Source organism: Tachypleus tridentatus, chromosome 1 (assembly GCF_004210375.1).
Source record: "Tachypleus tridentatus isolate NWPU-2018 chromosome 1, ASM421037v1, whole genome shotgun sequence".
NCBI classification, from domain to species: domain Eukaryota; kingdom Metazoa; phylum Arthropoda; class Merostomata; order Xiphosura; family Limulidae; genus Tachypleus; species Tachypleus tridentatus.
Window position 1 is genome coordinate 145,989,634 of NC_134825.1, and position 22,325 is coordinate 146,011,958.

The following is a 22,325-nucleotide window of genomic DNA, read 5'->3' on the forward strand; positions in this document are numbered from 1 at the left end:
GAATTTGAACTTGGATCTGGTAATCACAAGATTAGATAGAATAAGATGGTTGACAAACATAGCACAGTTTATTAATTATTGGGTAACCAGCCTATTCTGTGTAGGGACAAACCAAAGAAAGACAATATGCCAAAACTATTATTCCACCAAAAATATGACGGTTGGTTGATTTGGTGTTGTATGGCACAAAGCAGCTTGGCTATCTGCACCAAACATCTGGTGAAAAGTTAAAAGTAATTTCCTTTTATGAATTTTACTAAATTTAAGGTGAAACAAAACAAAGTTGAAAAAAACACATAAATAGCATAAAACCAACATTTACATTTTGTCTGCAATGTTAAGAGAAAAACTACAGTAATTCAAGTTGTGAAGGACTTTCTGTAGCGTAACTGTAATTATAACTCACCAGGAAGGCTAAGAAGTACAAAAACCACCATCAGTCATCTGAGTTGGCCTTTCCAGTCCCGGTTTTGAGTTATTTAACGTTATGACCATTTTCAAAAAGGAAAGTAATAAAAATGTTTTAAAAGACATGTTGCAAAATTATAATAACTCTCCAAGATGACTAACAAGAAGTTCAAACAGACATTTCAATCAGTAGCATCAGTCACCTGAAGTTGGCTTTCCAGTCCTGGTTTCAAGTTATTTAATCTTACAGCTAGTCTCTAATTTCAAGTCGAACTAGATGAGCTGTGAGTTTTAAAAGGGAGCCACAAAAAAAAGGTATAATGTATAAAGGAAAAAACTTGTGTAGCATTAAAATCTAAAAACATTAACAAGGTTGACAGTGTCACCATCACCAATAACAATGTCTATCGTTATGGACAAACCTTGGGACAGAACATGTTTAAAATGGTGCTGTCGTTGAGAGTCATAATGACAACAAGAAAGTAAAATGTGGCATACTGTTATCTGAGTGTTACACAAACTACACACTGCTGCCTCAGTTCCAGATGAAAGAAAACAATGAGTTAAAACGTGTGACCAATGCATAGACTCACTGGAACAACTTCCTCTTTCCAATCCTTACGGAAGCAAGACGACCAAAATCCAATATAGGTTTTATTTGGAAAAGCTTGTTTTCACATTGTTCACTACAAGTCGACTGCCAGATGGCACAAAGCTGAGCCTTGAATACAGGACCATAGTTCACGTATGGAACAGGCACAGCAGTGATAGTGCCAGAACAGATAGTGCAGCTGCAGTGTTGGCAAGCTCATTCCTGTGAATACCAACATGGCCCAGTATCCAGAAAAACTGGACAGAAGTAGGTGTTAAAGAGAAATGGGCCAGTCGGTTTTGAATATCGGTGAGAACAGGGTGTGAACCAACGTGAAGCAATTACAGAGCTAGTAGAGAACTAAGCAAGTCAGTATAAATCATGCAGTTTGAGTACTGATTAGCTTCTACGTGATCCACGGCAAGAGAAATGGCACACAGTTCAGCAGTGAACACAGAAGCTGTAGAGGGGATTTTGCACACAACCACCAAACCACCACAAACAATGGCAGAGCCTACAAAGTCATCTGATTTTAAACCATCTGTATGAATAGGAATGGAAGGATGGTTCGAAAGATGCTCAGTAAATAGCAGAGTATTTCTGATCTGGAGTGTCTACTTTTCTCAGATGTCTTGAAGATAGGTCACAATTGGCAACTATAAGAAGCCATGGTGGGATGTGCTGACCAGTGGATACAGCAATGTTATCAAAGGACAGACCCAATTCATCCAACTGCACCTGGATACAAAGGCCAAAAGGAGCAATGGCAGACAGTCTGTTCCAAAAAAATATGGCCTACTGAGACAGGAAATCACAACCCCAGATGGGATGCTTTGGTAAGGAATGAAGTTTTGAAGCATATAGTAAAGACAGTTGAAAATGGTGGAGGTGCAAAGAAGATTCATGAGTCTTTATGTATAAGCTCTAAACTGGGGAAGTGCGGAAAGCCCCAGTGCATAGCCGAAGTCCTTGATGATGAATAGTGTCTAGCATCTTTAAGGCCGATGGTCTCACAGAGCCATAAACCAGTGATTAGTTGTCAAGTTTCGATTGAATAAGAGCATGATACATCTTTAGAATAGAACATCGATCCTCTCCCCAAGTGGTGGAAGAGAGGACATGGAGGATGTTCAGTGCTCTTGTACATTTGACCCGTAGATGCTTGATGCATGGTATAAAGGTCAGTTTACAGTCAAAGACAAGCCCCAAGAACTTTGTCTCAGGGACCACAAGCAGCACAACTTCACCGATACGAGGTTCAGGATCAGGGTGAATACCTTGTTGGGGCAAAAGTGCATGCAAACGGTTTTAGAGAAAGAGAGAGAAATTAAAGCTGTTTGCTGTGGTCCATTTCAGTAAACGATTGAGGGCAGTCTGTAGCTACCACTCAATATACCTCATGTTCGACAACTGACATGAGATGCAAAAGTCGTCGACATAGAGCCCGTTTGCAACAGTGAGAGGGAGTTGTTCAGTGATAGCATTAGTTTTTATACTGAAAAGTGTGACACTCAGAACACAGCCCTGAGGGACTCCAAATTCCTATAGAAAAGAATGGGAAAGTGTTGAACCCACACGAACTTGGAATCTCCTGTCCATAAACATTTTTAATAAAAATGGGCAAATGGCCAATTAACCCGTATATATGGAGGTCTCTCAAAATGTCATACCTCCATGTTGTATCATAAGCCTTCTCAATGTCAAAGAATATTGATACAACATGTAGTTTGAGAAAAGCTTCTCTGATTGACTTTCAATGATGGGAAATGTGACAGAGATCCAAAAATGAACAAACTAAGAATGAAGCCAAAGGATGTCAAAATGAGCATGCCTAAAATTCTAGATGTAAGATACCACTATAGAAATGTATGTACGATCTAATATAGAATGGTGGTGTAAAAGAAGCTGAAACTCAGAAGCTAATACTTCCTATGGAATCTGAGAGCTAGAATGACTGAAAGGTAACATTTTTTTAAACTGAAAATACATTTTCAATAACATATACTTATGCTGACATTATAGCTATTTCTGGGTTTCTATTTCTTTATCCACCTAAACATTGATCACACTTGTTCCAGTCTTTTATATCTCACTCAAATGCCCCTGGCAAAATCATCCACAAACTTCAACATGCCTGCTATTTAAGTAATGTATATTAATATAATCACCTTTTGAGACTTGCATCAGCTCTTAGTGAGGAAGCAGGGCAAAGAGAGCATCAATATATTTTCAGTTTAGAAAAATATGAATTTCCAAAACACACTTCCCATCTGCTGACACAATAGCTAGAATCCCTCATTAATAAGATGGTGGGGCTGGTGCAGACATTATAGAAAACACCTGCATATAACACGAGTTTACCAAGATGAAAGTAGTACACAAATAAGGAAACTGTACTACATTCAGAAAAGGCACTCTCTTCATTCAAAACCTAGTTCTTGTACCAAAGGTGAAACAGAGTAAGATTAATCATCAGTATATACTAAGCCCCACCCAGATAGCCAAGGTTTCATAACTCAGTTTTGGAATTAAGTGGTCTTGGTCTTGATGGCTAATACAGTTATATTTCAATATTATGTAGCCATATAGTGATGCTTTCTGAACTACCAGAATCATGATAAGAAAGTAAAAATGAAACACTGAAGTGGACAAACTTTCACCACTGATCTGAGTAGTGACATGGTGGTATGAAGCACACTCCACCTCTTAATGATGGATTTCACCACATTCAAAGAAATAATAGCAACTTTGAAATTTCCTTGTAATCTTGTCCTGAATCATGCTTCTCTATTACTTTATCTCTGACTTGTTTGGAAAGCTCCTTCATATTCATGGTTGGTTTGTTGTATAACTATGTAGCTTGAACAGATGCCTTTACTGTGAAACCAAGTTAAACAACTTTAATTACACACAGATAGAAACCATTGCACTAATTTTGTGACTTTCAAACTAATCTTACAACTGAACCAATTTAGGGCTGCTGTAGCAAAGGGGTTGAATACTTATGCAAACCAATATTATGACACATATATACAAAGAGAGAATTGGGAATTTATTTCAATATTTCCTTTTGGAATTAAAAAATTAAGACCTATATTAACATCTGATTGAGTAACTATATTTCAATGCCAAACTTATTCAGATACATTGACAATGCAATAGTTTAAATTTTTAAATGTACCTATGTAAAAGATTGCTGTACTATGAACAATTTGACCTACCCAAAGTAAGAGGGTTAAAGTGCAAAGTATCTGGCACACCATCAAAGTTGCAAAAACTAAAGTTTTTAGAGAATGCTCTAACATTTTATTTCCAGACAATATTTTATCACCAACCAAAAGCACTGGCTCTCACCCTTAGAATTGTGGGGTCCTATTTCAGCATATTTATCAATGCATAAGTGCACAGTCCAGGTAACATTGTACCATCCCCTGTTCCAAACTACCAGTTAGCAACAACCACTTTTACAATTTATTATTATGAATTACAATGTAACATACAGATTTTCTTTTTTGTTGTCTGAATGCAGTTTACATACATGTGACTTGACTATATGCATTTCATTCATAAAAAATATTCTTAACGAAAATCAAAAATCTTAGTATCTTGTAACTATTTTATTTAAAGTGATAATTTTTATTATCTCCTATAAGAATGAAAGAAAACTACTTTTAACAACAGATACATAAAAAAGTAGCCAGATTATGCATATGAATGAAACCCCTTATAAGTGTATCATACTCAAATAACAGGTAGAATCTTGTATATATTATGGCTCATGGTGTCTGAGTGTTTGTTTGCCTCCCATTTGTAGTAGCTGCTTCCCATGCTGCATTTGAAAAGCTGCACATGCAGGCAAAGCTTAATATTCACTTTCAAAATGAAGGGTGGGAGCAGGCATGAATAGTATCTCACCAGCAGGATATTCTACACTAAATGATTAGGAATTAATCACACTGTCATTCACATTTCAAAATTTGACAAAATTTAAGGAATAAAAATGTAGATTTACCATATGTCATTGTTGAGTGTTTATTAGCATAACTGAAATGTCAACAGTTACTTTTCTTTGTGGGTGATATAAGTAGCTCAAAGCTCTGATTTTGAGTGAAACCAAGAGCTCAACACAATCTCTTTAATGTCCATGAATCAATTTAAATTGAAAGATTTATTTAAACTTTTCCTGTTACTGGTGGTGGGCACTTTTGCTTGTCATTTATAGGAACAAGTTTACATAGCTACGTCAGTAGCAGGATTACATTTATAGTAGTATACAGAGCAACTACTTGCATATTTTGGACTTATTTGACATAATTACATATCTGTAAATGTTTGTTAATATGTTTACATGAGGTAATATTTTGAGCATTACTAACAACAGTTAGTGGAATTCATCTATGAACATGCTTAGGGTAAGATACTCACATGTGGAGCAGAGCTTTCTTTCTCTGTTGTAAGTATTTCAAGGTCAATCAGTAGCTCCGAGATAACAAAGAGACAGTCCACTATAACCAGTGTGATAACAGCAACCTACAACAAAAAAATATGATGCTGTGTTTTACACTATCCAAAATGTTTCACAATAGAAACAAATGTATACGTAAATTTGAAAATCTAAGCTTTTACAGATATTTTGAGTTAACCATAAATGTTCATGTTCTGTTATATCTTTACATTTTCACAAGCAAGGATTTTATGCCAATACAATCATCTTCTGGTTATGAGTTGGGTTCCTTAGCTTAATAGCAAGAGATCCTGGCATTCCACGATGGAAGTCTTACTAGGTATAGAGAATGACATACACATAAAAAAACAAAGGTAGGCATAACATCACCTTAATCTAGACAGTAGTTAGTAACACTCAGAGACAAAGGAGAGAATGTGTGAGCCTCGATGTGATATTTTCCTTCATACCTAATTCATTCATCCCTATTTAGCAAATTTTACATACATAAACAGTGGACTAACTGAATCTTTCTTTTTTCTTGTGAAGGTCAATATAACACAAATATTCCTGAAGAATAATTTAAATTTTCTTTTGTTAATTTCAAAGTTACAAAAGTAAATACATTATTAACTAAGAATTATTTGAAATGTTATTTGACATACACACACACAAATATATAGGATCCCCCCTTTTTTTTAACTGTGCAACATATTTGAAAAAAAAGTTCATGTTGATGTGTTTTGGTTTATGGCTTGAATATTTTATGGTTATAATATATATATAATTCAAAGTGGGAAAAGTTTAAATAAAGAAATAAATTAAAATTTTACAAATATGTCATCTTGTATGTTCTTTTGCTTTATTATTTAGTGAAAATTCAAGCAAATACTCTATTTTAAGTCAAACTAACAAACTATATATTTTAGAATGTTTTGTTCAAATTTATCACTAGAATCTAGCAGATATCTGTGATAATAATAAATGGAAAGTATACACCTTGTAAAACACATTAATTCTACTTTTGCTATTAAAATACTACATCATACATAGTCCCATTAAAATAGTTTAAAATCTGTTTAAAAACAACATGTAGCTAAAAATCATGTGGTAACTATGTTCTAATTCTTCTTATCCTCTTTCAAATATATTCTATAATTCTAAATAATACCATTCCATAATATAACAGTCACCATGCTTGGTAGAAACATTTTTTTTTACAAATAACTGTTATTCAGGTTTAAGCTGAGAATAAATAACAGATTTACAAAGCCATAATGCAGTAATGAAACAGAATTCAAACAAGGTATTGCAATACTTGTGTGTGTGTGTGTGTGTGTATTATAACCATAAATTTTTAAGCCATAAACAAAACACATTAAAATTAAACAAAATATGCTGCATATTTTTAAAAAGGATCCTCCAGTACAAGCTACAATGTGGGATTATAAAATGTATCCTAGATTTTGGAGGTGACTGAGGAAGTAGGACCCACATTGCATAGGAATACACCATCTATCAGTCTTAACCTCCAATTCCCTTGTCTCACATAAGAAGATTAGAAATTTAGAAATTAGGAGAGCAAGATGTGGGTACTCAAGTCTACAATGTCCCACATCTCTATCACTTTGAGTTCCAAATTACCAATAAGACTAATTAAGACACAAATTATCTCCTGTGTCATGACTTGAAAATCATGAACTGTCATGACCTAATATTTTTTTTTATTTAGTTCTCAAGATATCTGATACATGCATATATTGCCTTTGAACAAGAAAATAAACATTTCAGATAAATAGGTACTTTGATCAAACTATTTCAATGGAGCTCAGTATATTCAATAAGACTTAAGTGTGTGATTATCACAAACAGGAGTTGAGTCAGATTGAGTGAATTTCAAAATGGTCAATATAATTAAACATACTACTGGATGGTAGAAACTAAAGTTCTGAAAAACATTCAAGAAACCAAAGCTCACTAATTAAGTTCACACTACAAAACAAAAAGTCATTCTTTTGTGTACTATATTAAAGCTGTTTTTCATACTTGAATTATTTAATAACCTTCTTAAAACTTTGAAAAACCCTTAAAAGTTTGGTAGGTATAAAATGTGAGTATAGCACCACAGTTGATTAATGAAATTTCAAAAAAAAAAGAAAAAGACAACTTCGTAGTAAAACAGAAACAATGCCAAGAATACACAATGCTAATCCAAGAAGGATAAACCAAAAAAGTAGTTATATCAAACATAACAAATACTAACTTTTTCACATATAAAGAGAAATACATTTCTCCAAGCCCGTACCCTTGGCTGTGGTTTCCCTAGATAGTAGATAGGGACAGTGGGAATCTCGTTAATCGACAGTGTTATTTGGTATCTACAAAATATCCCTGAAAGATGAAAATTATTACACGAATCCACAACAGTGGGTAAGACATGATACTGTAGAATGTAAAAACTTACACCATGTAGTTCTTTGACTAGATACTGTGGTGATAACCTTCTCAGTATTGTAAATTTTTGTCTTAGGAAATGTTACTAAAATGTTTTTTCTTTCATAGGAACAGAAAATAAATGTAGACACATCACACCTCAACTGTTAAGATCACCACTAACAGGTAAACCTATTATTATTAATTCTGACCAGGAGCTCATTAATTCTAATTTTTTTGGGATTTTATCATTTGTTTTGCATTTTATGTTCAGATTATATGCTACTGACACTTCACTTTTTGACTCCACCCAGAGATATTATACTACATTTATTACTTTTTAATGTTTAAGGTTGCAGGAAGATTTGTGAAACATCAGTTAACATTTCACAATTCTCCTTTTCAATAAAACAAATCAGCAAAGAACTAAACTGAGCTCACTGAGGCTACATAATTTCACTTTCACACAAAGAGGAATCTTTCAAAACTGAGTTTGAATTATAAGATGCTTTAGACAGCTGAAAATATAAGTGAAAAAAAAATTTCATTAGGAAATATTCTGACTCTCCAAGGATAAGTCATTATACATAAAAGCTTGACAGTAATATAAAAACAAGAATTTGTATTATTGATGCAACTATATAGCTCCAGGAACATAAAACTAGTACTACTGTGGCCAAAAGAATTGCCAGTGTTTTACACTTCCAAAATGAATGCATGACTCCACCTTTATTTGAATATATTAAGAGTTTTAAAAATTTATATTCAGATGCTCTTGCATTTAGCTAGTGTTAGTGAAAATGTAATGCAGTCACCTCTACTTTACATCAGTTTTTTGTTCTATGTGGTATATTTAGTTTAAACTGTATTAACTTTACAACGATAGGGTATGCTCTCTTAATAACAAGAGTTTTTGCAGGATATTTAATAAGAATTAGTTCCGAATCTCTGAATAACTGAGCTCATGAAAGAGACTTGATACAGTGCAAAATATAAGTACATAATCTTTACTTGTTCACAGACACAAACACAGTGTGTGTGTGTGTGTTTGTATTTACAGGCCTATACCACACTGTTTCAACTCAATTTTTGACAAATGAAGCACAAAAGGTGCTTCAGAAGATTCTTAGAGCATGAATAATGGAGCTTATGTTTTAATTGTGTATTAACTCTTCCATATGAGGCCAGTCAATGTGACTGTCCTTGTAACCACAAAATGACCAAGAACTTTCATGCTACAATGTTTAAGTTTTGTGTATCTTCGTGAAATTTACCAAGCCTTCAATAAACGTTACAAGTCTTTTTAGTAAATAAAATCTTATTTTCAATCAAGTATTTTTATTAAAACAATTGTCCATAAATATATGGAGTCAGAGTATCAAATGCTTCAAGCACAAAAATATTTTCATTTTAAGATCAAAAATACTTTTACTCACCTGAAAAGATTCAGATTTAATTTACTTGATGTCTTAAAATCATCTAAGTAAGTATTAAATATTTTTCATTAAAACTTTACATTGCATCTATTATTTTCTCTTCTCAAACTCTCTGAGGACTTACTCTAAATAAATCTAAATTACCTTTTTTCTTCCTAGAATAACAACAAATTGTAACATAAAATCACAACTATTTATCCTAAATAGTTTAAAAATCATAACAGACTACACTTGTTTATACTTAATTCTATTACTTTGATGCCCTTTGAATCATGCCTAACTACTAATTCACTCTACGAGTTGTAAATCACTTAGGGAATGCACAGCTTAAATTACCATACTGAATGATGTAACATATAAACTACTCAAAAGCATAACACATGAAGAATTTTATTTTTTCTTTCATTATGTTATCTAAGTTAGTCATATATAACCTAACAAGTTTTGGGTAATTTTAGTTACTTTTATGATAATAATTATAAAATATATAGGGAAAACAATAATATACAGTACTTACCTTTGATCTCTTATTTTTCTTTGGTCAGTTGCCATGAACTTAAAGCCTGCTTTTTTACAATTATGGTACTAGTACACTAAATAATTTTTATATACTTAAATAATACACCAAAGATTACAAAATAGTACCATACACAAAGCAAACAATATCCTATAACTAGCAAAATTTAACTGGCTTTTAACTATGGCAAAAGAGCCTTAAAAAAATTTTCAAAACTTCTTGATCTGAATATTCTAAGAGAAACTTTCAAAATGAAGATAAAATAGTCAAATACACTGTATTTAAAAGAACATAATATAATACAATATTTGATGGATTAAAACTTTGCCTTTTTGTTGGTTATAAATAAAAAAGAATAAAATATCAGAGACAACTATTGGCAATTTGTGAATGAGAGAATGTGAAGGTGGCTATGCCAAGTGGGTGTCATCTTCTAGTTTGTGATTGTTAAGAAATAATATTGAAATCTATAAAAACTTAACTTTGCCTTTGTAATATATATATATATATATATATATAATCTTCAAAACAAGAAATGCAAAAGGGATATTTTTGTTATTTTAAAGAGAAATATATGTAATAACGTTACAAGCTCAAAGTATGTGACGTTACATGTGTTAAGCCACTGATTGTCACACCAAAATGACAATAAAAGTTGTGCACTTTGAAAATGGAGGAAAAAATTGGATTTTTCGCCAAAACGCATGCGTGTCCAATAAATTTGTTTGAGAGATCTGCATGTTCTGCAAGTGCAACATGTGCAAAATCCCTATAAAAGTGACGGGTTCTCGGTTTCCATAGCTCAGTGTTAAGCCACCGACACGCAATACAGTTATGCCAAGACTGACTGTAGCACAACGCAACAACGCCATTGGTCACTTGGAAGCAGTCAATAAGATGTTGCCAGAGCTGTGAATATCCACCCAAGCACCATCACAAGGATATGGAATTGTCACCAACAACATGGATCAACTTGTCACTGTCCACGATCTGGCAGACCTCGTGTGACAACGCTAGCACAAGATCGCAACATCTGGTTACGTCACCTTCGGGATAGGACCATCACTGCAACGTCTACTGCCTCAACCATACCAGGACTGTGTAGGATTTCGATCAGACAGTACGCAACCGTCTATGAGATGCAGGAATGCGACCTCGATGTCCAGTCAGAGGCTTCATCCTCACCCAGCAACATCGTCAAGCACGGCTGCAGTGGACTCGAGCACATCGGGTATGGCCTCATCGACAATGGAGGCATGTTTGGTTCAGCGATGAATCACGTTTTATGCTTTGTAGGCAGGATGGAAGGACTCGTGTTTACCGTAGCCGAGGTGAACGTTTTGCAACAAACTGTGTGCAGGATGTTGACAGATTTGGCTGTCATGATGTGGGCTGCCATCGCCTACAATGCCAGAACAGACCTTTGCACATTCGAGGGAATCTTACGGCTCAACGATACGTCGACGAGATTCTTAGGCCCCATGTGCGACCCATCATGGTGAACGTCAACAACGTTTTTCAACATGACAACGCCCGTCCTCACACAGCCCGACTCACCACTGTCTTCTTGAGACACCACAACATCAACGTTCTTCCCTGGCCCTCCAGATCACCAGATTTAAACCCCATCGAACATCTTTGGGACGAGTTGGACCGACGTCTCCGACGGCGATAACCTTAACCGCAGACTCTACCTCAGCTTGCAGCAGCTTTGCAGGCTGTGTGGACAGCCATTCCACAGGATGTGATTCGTCATCTCATTGCTTCCATGGGCAAGAGATGCCAAGCAGTTATTGATGCTCACGGGGGGCATACTCGTTATTGACGTTGAGTGACGTTAAACGTCAACTAGTGAGCGGGGACTTTGCCTTTGCAGAGTTTGGATGCTCAGCAGTGAATGTGCAAAGTTTCACACATGTCATAGAGAACTACCCGGAATACACTTGTTAACAATATGTCGCAAATTTTGCCTTTTGCGTTTCTTTTTTTGAAGAGTATATATATTATAATTATTGTATTCCTAAGAGAGAGGATAAATAAATTAGAAAAGATAGTAGACCTAGATAACAAATGTCATAATTCTCATACCATGACAAATTGAAGATATTTTAAAATATTTACTTAGTTAAAAACTTGAAGCTTACACAACATTTAAATTTGGTTTATTAGCTATGTCTGATTCCAAGTTAATTCATACATGTTGATAATAGCATAATGGAATTAACTTTTTAATGTAACTCTCTCCAAGTTCCTGACAAATGTACATTGACCTACTCATAGTAAGAGGATTAAGACAAATGCATGATGTGTGGTTTAACAAATATAGCAAGGTTGATGACAAACTGTGACTGCAGTGACTCCAAATGGTTTAAACTTGAAAAAATTCTGAATTTTGTTTGGTTACCACTTGAACAGATACATCAGAAAAACTGCAGATCTTTGATTAAATCACCAAACACAAATGAGTCACAACTCGTACACAGTGGAACGTCTTCATACTGACATGTTGCTCAAAGTAATTATAAATGTTGATGTAATTTTTCAAGGTATATTTGGTCAATTGGATTACATTTTTTACTTTTCTCGAGGATGGTGTGCACAGATAGCCTTTATAGACCAGATGTAGTACCTTTTGCCTGTGTACATGTCAACTGGATCCTTATTACTAGTGGAGTTCCTTAAGGATAAGGGTTGTACCTTTGCTTTTTTTTTTGTTAACACTAAAAACATTTATGGAACTATAACTAGTAATTTAGCAAGTATGATCAATGATCTTAAACTCTTGAATATTTTAATTATATTGAAGATTTTGAGGAACTTTACAAAGAATGATTTAGATCAATTGATAAATTGGAAATATACTTTGTAAGTTACCTCTAATTACAGTAAATGCAAAGTGATACATTTGGATTATGATATTTTTGGTCACACGTTTGAACCCATTTAACATTTTCACTAAAGGCTCAGTATAATATATACAAGTTTCTCTACACATTTGCACATAAATGTTAATTATTTACATTATAACTTTTGATACAGCATGATTATTTTCACAAAATTTGATACTTTTAGTAAAGATTACAAGTATTCTGTATAAAAAAAGATGTTTTTTATGAAATATTTTAACTAAGTATTTGTTTGTAAAAATAGAGTCTGTTACTAGTCTGAGTGCAAAGTGATTTCATGTTATGATTAAAAAAACTGTTCTTTATCCCCACAATTTGAAATGTTATTTGCATAATCGCTAAAACCTCTTAAACAGATTTCAAACATTTGTTTTTAGTATGACTTATATTTTATGTTATTTTCTGTACTCTAACTATGTAAAGTCTGTTACTTAACCAACATCATAAACTGTCAAAAATATTAGGAAATATAAATTACACTTTTTTCATCTTGGAATAATCAAATTTTATAACATGGAAATACGAATACTTAGCCTAAGTAGCTTAAATCTCATAATGCTATATATATATATGTTTATTATGTTTTATTATACTGGCCTTACAGTCATGCCTATCTAACATTACATAACTTGCATTGACAAGGTGCATATATACTCATTTTGTGTATCAAGTAATATAAAACGTACCTTTAGTTTTCCCTGTTTTGGCTGCATTTTAGTGAACTGGCAATTTGTAATATACAGTCACATTTCAATTATTATACATTACATAAATGTATACAGATTATTACTATTTGGAAATAAATTATTAAACTTATTTTTATTAAAATATAGAACAATAAATTAAGAAGTAAAACAAACAATTATCTCTTCTTACTATGACCTTTGTACTTTGTTGCTGCTGGACATAGATTTCTGTTGTTTCCTAATCTTGAAAACTCTGAACATTATTGACTGCTTCTGGCCACAGTGGCCTCCACACTGAATTCATACAGCAAGTTGAAATATCTTGCCATGCTGCTGCAAACAATCTTACAGCTTCCAAGATGTTGTACTCTGTCTTCCATAATGTTGCAAGACTCATATTAGAATCTGTTAAAGTTGCTTAGTGACATTTTCTAAACATTTTTCTCATACACAGTTTCTTGAAGCTACAGATCACATTTTGATCCATGGGTTGCAAGATTGGAGTTGTGTTAGGAGGCAAAAACATCACTTTAACAAAATAAAATTGGGCATTCAGAGAATTAGCAAGTTCAAGGTCATGGCCAGGATCATTGTACATGAGGAGTAGAGATTTCAAAGGCAGTTTATTGGTTATTAGGTACTTTGCCACAGAAGAGTAAAAACACTTCTAATGCTCATTCACTAAACAGCTCCCTAGTCATTCAAGCCCTGTTGTATGACTTCCAACAAACCACAAAATGCCTTCTGGATACTTAAAGTTTTTGAACATCCTAGGATTTTCTGAATGGTACATAAGCATCGGCTTCAATGTGAAGTCTCCAGAGGCATTACCACTAAGCAACAAAGTCAATTGGACCTTCTTGGGTTTATGTTCTGGTCAAGCAGCTTCATCTTTAGTCATATAGGTTCTTTGAGGCATTTTCTTCTGAAACATTTCCATTTCATCACCATTAAAAACTTGCTGTGAAAGATAATTCTCATCCATTAGCTAATGAAATTCAATTTTTAATTTGTCAGTTGCTTCTTTGTCAACACTTGTAGCTTTATCATACCTTACTACACTTACAATTTGAGCTCTTATTTTAAATTTATCAAACCAGTCCTTACTTGCCTTAAATTCGTCAATTTCAGTGTCTGAACTACCAGGAAAGTTTCTCTTCAAATGTTCATAAACCTCTCGGGCCTTTTCACAGATAAATTCAGACCTTATTGAATCACTTTTCATTTGCTTCTCTGCCATCCAAATTTACAAATTTTTCTCCACTTCAACTATTAATGACCTGCTTTTGAACACCCTGAATCACAACAAGATTATAATGAGTAATTTACATGCAATTTCATACTTCTTGGAGGGGTGTTAAGTATATTAGAGAAAAGGATATGTCTAAAGTGAAAATGTTGCAATTCTCTCATATGAGGAGAAATTCAGTATTTATTTATAATATTTCCTTATAAAATTAAGAATTTAAAGTTTATATTATATTAAAATACAGATAACTAACAATAACTATGCTACATTTATTGGTATACCATGAAAAGAAAGTAGTTTCATCAATTTTTTTAAGTAACTCACTTGTTACATGTGCAGAAAAGAATGTCTGTGGAAAGAGAATTAAAAAAAAAATGTTTCAGAAGTCAAATAGTATGTACATTTCACACAAAGCATGTATTCATTCCATAGTAAGAAGTTAACAGTAACACTAAAACTTTATATATAGTAAAGTACTTAGCAGAAAGCATTAAATGTAACATTATTTTGGTTTCTTTTTTCTCTTGAATACATCCATCTACAAACAATTTAATTCATATACCATTTTGCCTCGTAAATTCACACAGAATTGCAATAATGGCAAAAATCATTGTAAAACGTAAAGGATGTATTTAGATTTACCTACTTATCATACATATACCTCCTCACCAAGTTACGTAACTGATATTTCTCTATATTTACATAACTTGTGCAAGTGTGATGTTTTATATAATATCAAGTTAAACAAAATATTCCAATAAACACTAAAATAAATATAAAAACTTATATTACCTGAAACTTGTAGGAATGTAAGAGTTTGGTTAGACGCTCTCTGAAGGTAATCAGTGGATGAATGTCAGAATCCAACTCAAGATTTGTGGCTATAGATCTTGAATCTCCTGTCTTTTCAGTAGTGTCCTCCATCTTTCCCTTTCAGTTTTTCTGAAATGTACAACACCAATTGAATGAAAAGAAATACAAAAAAAATCAAAGAAAAACCTCTTAAATAAGTTATGTATTAACATCTTAGCTTTAGGGAAATACAGCTTGACATTAAAATTAAATTAGAAAGATATAAGCTATGAATGTTTTCTGAATCCATCTTATAGCTGTTAACCAAATCAACAACACATCACTTGTACTATCATATGTTTAATTAATTTTGCCCACGTTTAATAAGTTTGTGTTCCATATTACAATTTCCAAACTTAGATGTGGAGAATGAATACATTGGATTATTAGATTTAAAACTGATTAGGTGGAAAAACAGAGGGTTGTAACAGACTGAGTTTGGTGAAACTGGCTTAATGTAATGAGTGGCATATCTCAGGGCTAGTTTTAGGAACTTTGCTCTTTTTTGTTTGATTTACACCAATGACACAGATGAAAGAATGGTCGATAGACATTAAAGTTTTTGGTGTTTCTGGCTTTGTGAAAGATACTGTTGCTTTACAAAAGAAATTGGTTATTCGGTGAGTTTAGTGTGAATAAACGACAGATGACTCTGTCATCCAAAAAATATAAGGTTGCTACTGCCAGGGTAAATAAGATTTTAGAGTTTATCTATGAAACTACTGAATATAAATCTAAGGAGGTTAAAATATTATATAGGTCACATTTGGAGTACTCTGCATTGGGATCTTTAGTTTAGAATGGGTTTTGAATTGTTGAAATAGGTTATGAGCAATGCTACTGGGATGATATCTGGGATAGAAGAATTGTCATACAAAGATATGTTAAAACCTACAAGCTTGTTTTCTCTTGAAAAAGAAGTTAGAGAGAATCTGATTGAGGTGTTTTTGTTGTTACAGGAATTCATAGCATTAATGCATCATCTATTATCATATTTAATAGTGAAAATGGTAAGGGACAAAAATATAAATTTTGGCAAAGTATGAATCACCTACTGCTAAAACAGCTTTGTTTTTCTAAAATAATGACTGGTCTCAGGAACAGGTTGCTCTTAAATGTGGTAGATGCAGTTAATTTAAAATAGTTTAAAAGAAAGTTTGATAAACATTTAAATGATAAGAGCTGGGTTAACTTTTTTTAGTGTTTGGTTTATATTAGTGGATAGTATGAGCTTGATGGACCAAACAGCCCCTTGTTATTCTTTAATGCTATGTTAAAAAGATTAAAGTCTGGGTAAGATGGAAAGAAGACAGATGTCTAGAGTAATGTGGAATCAAATGAGCCATCATGTCAACAAGACTGGGTATTTCTGTAGTTATGTGTATTGACAGTCTGAAACCAGTGAAGAGAGCATTTATTAGCAACATCCAAGAGAAACAAAAGACTGATGGTAAAAAAGGTTCTAAAAACAAAACAAAATATATACACCAAACAAAGCTCTGGTACCAAAGACACCATTCCACAAAAACAAAGAAGCAGAGTGAGACTGCCTCAAACATGAAGTGAGAGAAACACAGAGTTAAAGAAATTCAGACTGAAATGGAAAGCCAAATCAGCATCCTCAATTCCTGAAGGGAAAGGAAGAAAGCTAGAGTTTTTTTTGAAATGTTATACACTGGTATGGCATTCAGACACCATTTTTCATACTGCAAAATGGAGGGAAAGGTGACAACACTTGAAAGAGTAATGTAAATGAATGTGTGAATTTCCCCTTTGAACAAACCTTTTGTTCACAAGAAAACCAAAGAGGAACCTAATTAATAATGTTACAACTGACAAAGATTAAAGCAGTGTGAAAACATACTGTCTGATTGATCATGTGTTTTGGTGATCATCAGTGCAGCATGAGGTATGAAGCATCAGGTAGAGTTAACATACCATTAATATGGAACATTGATACCTGGTTTTAATACCTACAAAACGTGGCTGCTATCAGACATCGTACAATAGTGGCCTCACTTTGACATGCTTCAACTGGGCAGTGGCAGGTAAGAGTAGGGCTGGATGATTGCAATACTAAATTCAGAGACCATTTGAGACTGGGAAACAATCCATGTTGACCAGTATGCAGATCTGGACTATACATTTGTTCAAGTAAAATAGGTCACGTGGATGAAGACAGCTGACATCACTACTTGCACAGCAATTTCTCAGCCAAGATAAAAATATGTGCATGCAAGTGAGCATCAGGTATAAATAATTTTGTTCTGACATACTCAGTTGAGATTTTGACACCAATTGTGAACCACGTTAGTGATGAAATGAAAAAATACTAAATAATATAGTTACTAAATTGAAAAGTAAAATTTCATTAATAATCAATGAGTCAATTTCTTTGAGCAAAAAATCTACCTGGAAAGCATACCTTCAAATCTGAATTCCAAATAATGGAATAAATGTGCTGGTAAAGTTATTTTTGAAACTGATCAAAGTTGAAAATGTGATTGTAAAAGGAACATTTGATTCTTTACTTGATTGTATTCAGTACTACAGAATGAATGAAGACTATACAAAAAGTTATTTACTTTTTGTGGCATGTGATGGTGCAGCCATGATGTTGGGGAATAAGAGTAAAGAAACTGATGAAAGAGAACTTTCCTTCTGTAATTGTGTAGCACTGTGCTAATCACAGATTAAATTGTTGGTCAATAACACTGTAAAATCTGTCTCAAAGATCAACAGATTGAATGTATTTATTGATAAATTTTATGTCTTGTATCATTCATCCCCTAAATATACTAGAGAACTAAAAGTATACATGAAGTTGCTGGAGATTCAACTTTTAAAAATTAGCCAAATTTTAAGCACTCAATGGGTGGAATCTAGTTTTCAGCCAGTTTTAGCTGTTTAGAAAAACTGTGAAGTCTTAGTGAACCAGTTAAAAGAAGCAAAGGATGATTTAACAAGATACAAAAAAAGAGCAATGTGCATATAAGGACTTACAGCAAACAAAATTACAGAATTTCTACTGCATATAGGGTTGATATATGATGCTCTACCAAAAAAAGGGGTAGAACATAGGAAATGGAACATAAGGACAAAGCATCACATACATGGATAATCATACCCTCTGAATAGGATAGAGGTCCAGGCAAGTTCCCTATAACAACACGACTAAGAAGCATATTCAGAAAAAGAAGAAAAAAAAGACTATACAAATCCAAAACAACCCAGAAACTGAAAACTATAATAGCAAATTATCACTTTCTCTGTTTGTTACATAAATCTCCACACACCCACAGGAATAGAAACCTTAAACTTAAATTCACAAACAAAATTAACACTGATACACCAAACAATACAACATTACATTGCAGTTTAATATTATTTATCCCTGAAATCAGTTAAACTTTGTCATTAAATATAAACATCTTGATGATTTCAACTTCACTCCAAAAACATGGCCCTAAACTAAAATCATTACCAGATAAAAATTATGTTGAGTCATACAATACTAACATCATTTATAAAATAACAAGCATTAACCATCCAAGCTCCTGCATTGGAGAAACCATAAAAGAAATGGAAACCAGATTCATCTAACAATATAAGCTTTCCCATGTTTACTACCATCAAAACTAAAAAAAACCACAGTACATCTATACAAAACACAATAATTTTGAACAAAAACCATACACCAACAAACAAACAGGAAGCTACCTTAATTGAAAAAACATACACCAGGGTATTGGGATTCCTTTACTAAGCCATTAAGCAATTGAAAAGCATGTGATCTCTTTGATCCATATTGTAAACATAATACTGTATCAGTGTATCTTGTATATGATGAAGACAAAATCTTGTCAAAACATTGTACATTTATAAAGTTTTCTTCAATTTCCATTCAAGGCATCTCCAAATTTTTACTTTTCAAAAAAATTAGGTTTCTTGTCATCAAATTAGTTACTATTACTGTAATGCTATGAGTATAAGGAATAAAAAATGAGGTCCAGGGATCTAGTTGAATTGGAAAACTATGACATAGAAAACTACTGAAATTTGGTTAGATTCAGAGATTGTTAATAATAGGAATCATTTTGGAATCCCGGCTCATGTTATTTTACAGTAATACTTTTTGAGAGAGTAGCAGGTGGTTCTTTACAAGAAACAAACTACAGTCTGTTGGGACTAAAGGCATAAAAACTGTTGGTTAAGAGGTTGAATATGCATTGGTTACAATCAGGAGTTTCAACAGAAGAGTTTTTAGTTGTTAGTTGTTATGGGCCACTCAATCAGACAGAAGGGGCAAATGAAAAATTGTACAACGTAATCAGTATTGCCACCATTACAACTACTACTACTACTAATAATAATAATATTAAGGCAATCATTATGAGAGACTATTTCAGACATGTGGAAACAAATGGTAAGGGAAAAGGATTTATTTAATAAATTGATTTAGGATGGTCTTCTGGACCAAATTATTACAGAGCCAACCAAGGCAGATACTGCTTTAGATTGACTGTTAATCATCAATAAGGATATAGTTGCAAAAACTGAAGTAGAAGGATATTTGTGAAGGACTGTACATGGAACAATTACGCTTTGCTGCATGTTGAAAGGAAACAAAATGAAATTTCTAATTTTCAGAGGGTCACTCTTGAGGTTGCAAGGCAACATTTATCACTAGTATATTGGGGAAAAAAAAAATTAAAAGGTGGAGTAGAACATGTTAGGGAAGTATTTGAAAATAGTCTGTTTCAATTCAAGATAAACATGCTTCCTAAACAGAGGAAAAAGAAAATAAAAGTTTAAGCAGTTTGAACTGACAGATATAATGGAAGATTTAAAAGTTTATAGTCACACAAGGCTCTGAATAAAAAAAAAAGGAAGTAGGAAATCCAAAAGATCTTATGAGAAACAGCTGGCTGAAACTGTCAAAATTGACACCAATAATTACTTTAATCATGTTACAAGTGTGCTAAATGTAAGAATGGAGAATGGTCCTTTAAAGAATGCTGCTGACAAGAAATCATTTGGTAGTAAGAAAATGCCAAGGCCAGAAAATGTTTTTACAAATCTTTAGTGTGCAATTGTTTCTCGTGTTAATTTGAGAGACGCTTACTATATGATTTTTTTTTTGTAATATTACTCATTAAACTTTTATATATGATATAACAGTATTGACATTTCTTTGATGATTTTTTCCTAAACAGGTTTTAGAAATGAAATGAGAGTGAAATAAACAGTAAAATGTTTTTTATTTTGCAAACTCAATGCAAAAAACATTTTATAAATAAATATATTTGTATAAATCCTCATTTTATATTCTTATAATTCTAAGTATCTTAAATAAAGAAAATGAACCGATGTTATTATTAATTCAAGATGACCACATTTTTTAAAAGGTAAAATTCGAAACTTGTTTAAATATCTGTACCTATAGTACTATACTATAGTTCCAGATGTGCTCTGCATTAAGTAATATGAGTAGTTACAAGGTAACTAGATGTTATACATTTTATTAAAACACTTATCTGCCTATTTATTCACAAGTAAAAGATGGTGCAGCATTCCATTTTATGATGAACTGTAATAGAAGCCGAGATTTTAGGTATTAAAAGGCTAAAAGTAAAATATATAGCTTAAGACTGAAACTCAATAGCAGTTTTATTCTATGCTTTAGCTCACCAACTTAGAAGTCCTAGCAGTAACAGAAGTGTAATTTCCAGTCCCTTGTAGCCTAGTAATACTACTGTTAGTATTAAAATTACAATAGGGATACGTGAAAACATGCGAGGTGTCACTGTAGAGTCAACTTCTTACTTCCACTAGAACTTATTGAAGTTATAATGTAAAGTGCAGTTGGACTAATTTAACTTGTAACAATATCAATCCAATCCTTTATACAACATTATAACTTATAATTATATAAAAAAAAATCTGTTGCTTATTCTATGCTCTAAGATATCTTCACTAAATTTTATAGTGACATATATTTATGTTTAGATATTACCTTAATTTCCGATAACTTCAAAAGATAATCAAATCATATTCATTACAATTGTTTACACCATAAATTAAGCGCTGAAAGTTATATTATTTGACGCCCCTCCTCTCACGAGCAGGATACATAAAAATTATCAATAAAGCCTTATTATAGGCATAAGGAACTAGAACGCATAATGGCGCTAGCATCAAGAGGATGGTGGCTTTGATCAGTAATCATCTCAAGAGTCCCTATGTTTATAATAATCTGTTCACTTCTTGCCTGATCCGTTATTATTCAAGTTGGATTTGGATTAATGTTTATTCGGCAAGTAAAGTTCTTATTGTTGAAAGTATTACACTATGTAAATTATTTAATTACTAGCTAGAGTATCTGTCCCTCGAAGAGAAGTTATGGAAATTCATAATTAATGAAATGTTATCTTGGAATATAATAGTTGCTTTCCTCACATGTTATTGAAAAATCGCCCATAAAAAAGGCACAACAAAAATCAGAAATAGCAAATTTGAATGGATCTAACAAATCTTCATGCGAAGTTGCGGTGAATAAACACAGAAACGATCGTAAAAACCGATAAACTGTGTTCGTGACAAAAAATGTTGAAGGTTTTCACTTTGTGTTAGTAATTCTGCATTAAAATAAATTTGTTGTGTACCAACTAATATTTTGATTATGGCCTTAAAGGGTTATTTTTACATTTTTTCAATCGTTTGTTTCACTTTTTGTTATATAAATCGTTCTTTCGCTCCTTGTTGGATTTTTGGTCTTGTAGGCCAGGTTCTTTTAGACCTC

The 22,325-nt window shown here is 32.9% G+C and overlaps 1 protein-coding gene across 6 annotated transcripts in view; it reads right to left on the reverse strand.

The window, feature by feature from the left end:
• LOC143226210 (voltage-gated hydrogen channel 1-like) overlaps nucleotides 1-21,741 on the reverse strand; it is a 47,681-nt gene extending 25,940 nt beyond the window's left edge. Inside the window, exons 1-6 of one of the 6 annotated variants that reach the window (XM_076456909.1) lie at nucleotides 21,540-21,735; nucleotides 21,215-21,354; nucleotides 15,464-15,613; nucleotides 14,996-15,020; nucleotides 7,708-7,766; nucleotides 5,426-5,530 (exon numbers count right to left, since the gene is read on the reverse strand). In XM_076456909.1, coding sequence (XP_076313024.1) covers nucleotides 5,426-5,530; nucleotides 7,708-7,766; nucleotides 14,996-15,020; nucleotides 15,464-15,595 — 321 coding nt within the window. In that variant the 5' untranslated portion in view covers nucleotides 15,596-15,613; nucleotides 21,215-21,354; nucleotides 21,540-21,735. Of the gene's footprint in view, nucleotides 1-5,425; nucleotides 5,531-7,707; nucleotides 7,767-14,529; nucleotides 14,718-14,995; nucleotides 15,021-15,463; nucleotides 15,614-21,214; nucleotides 21,355-21,539 lie in introns of those variants that run through there. The other 5 variants (XM_076456900.1, XM_076456929.1, XM_076456919.1 and 2 more) reach the window with 5 other exon arrangements.
• Nucleotides 21,742-22,325: the final 584 nt, after the last annotated feature.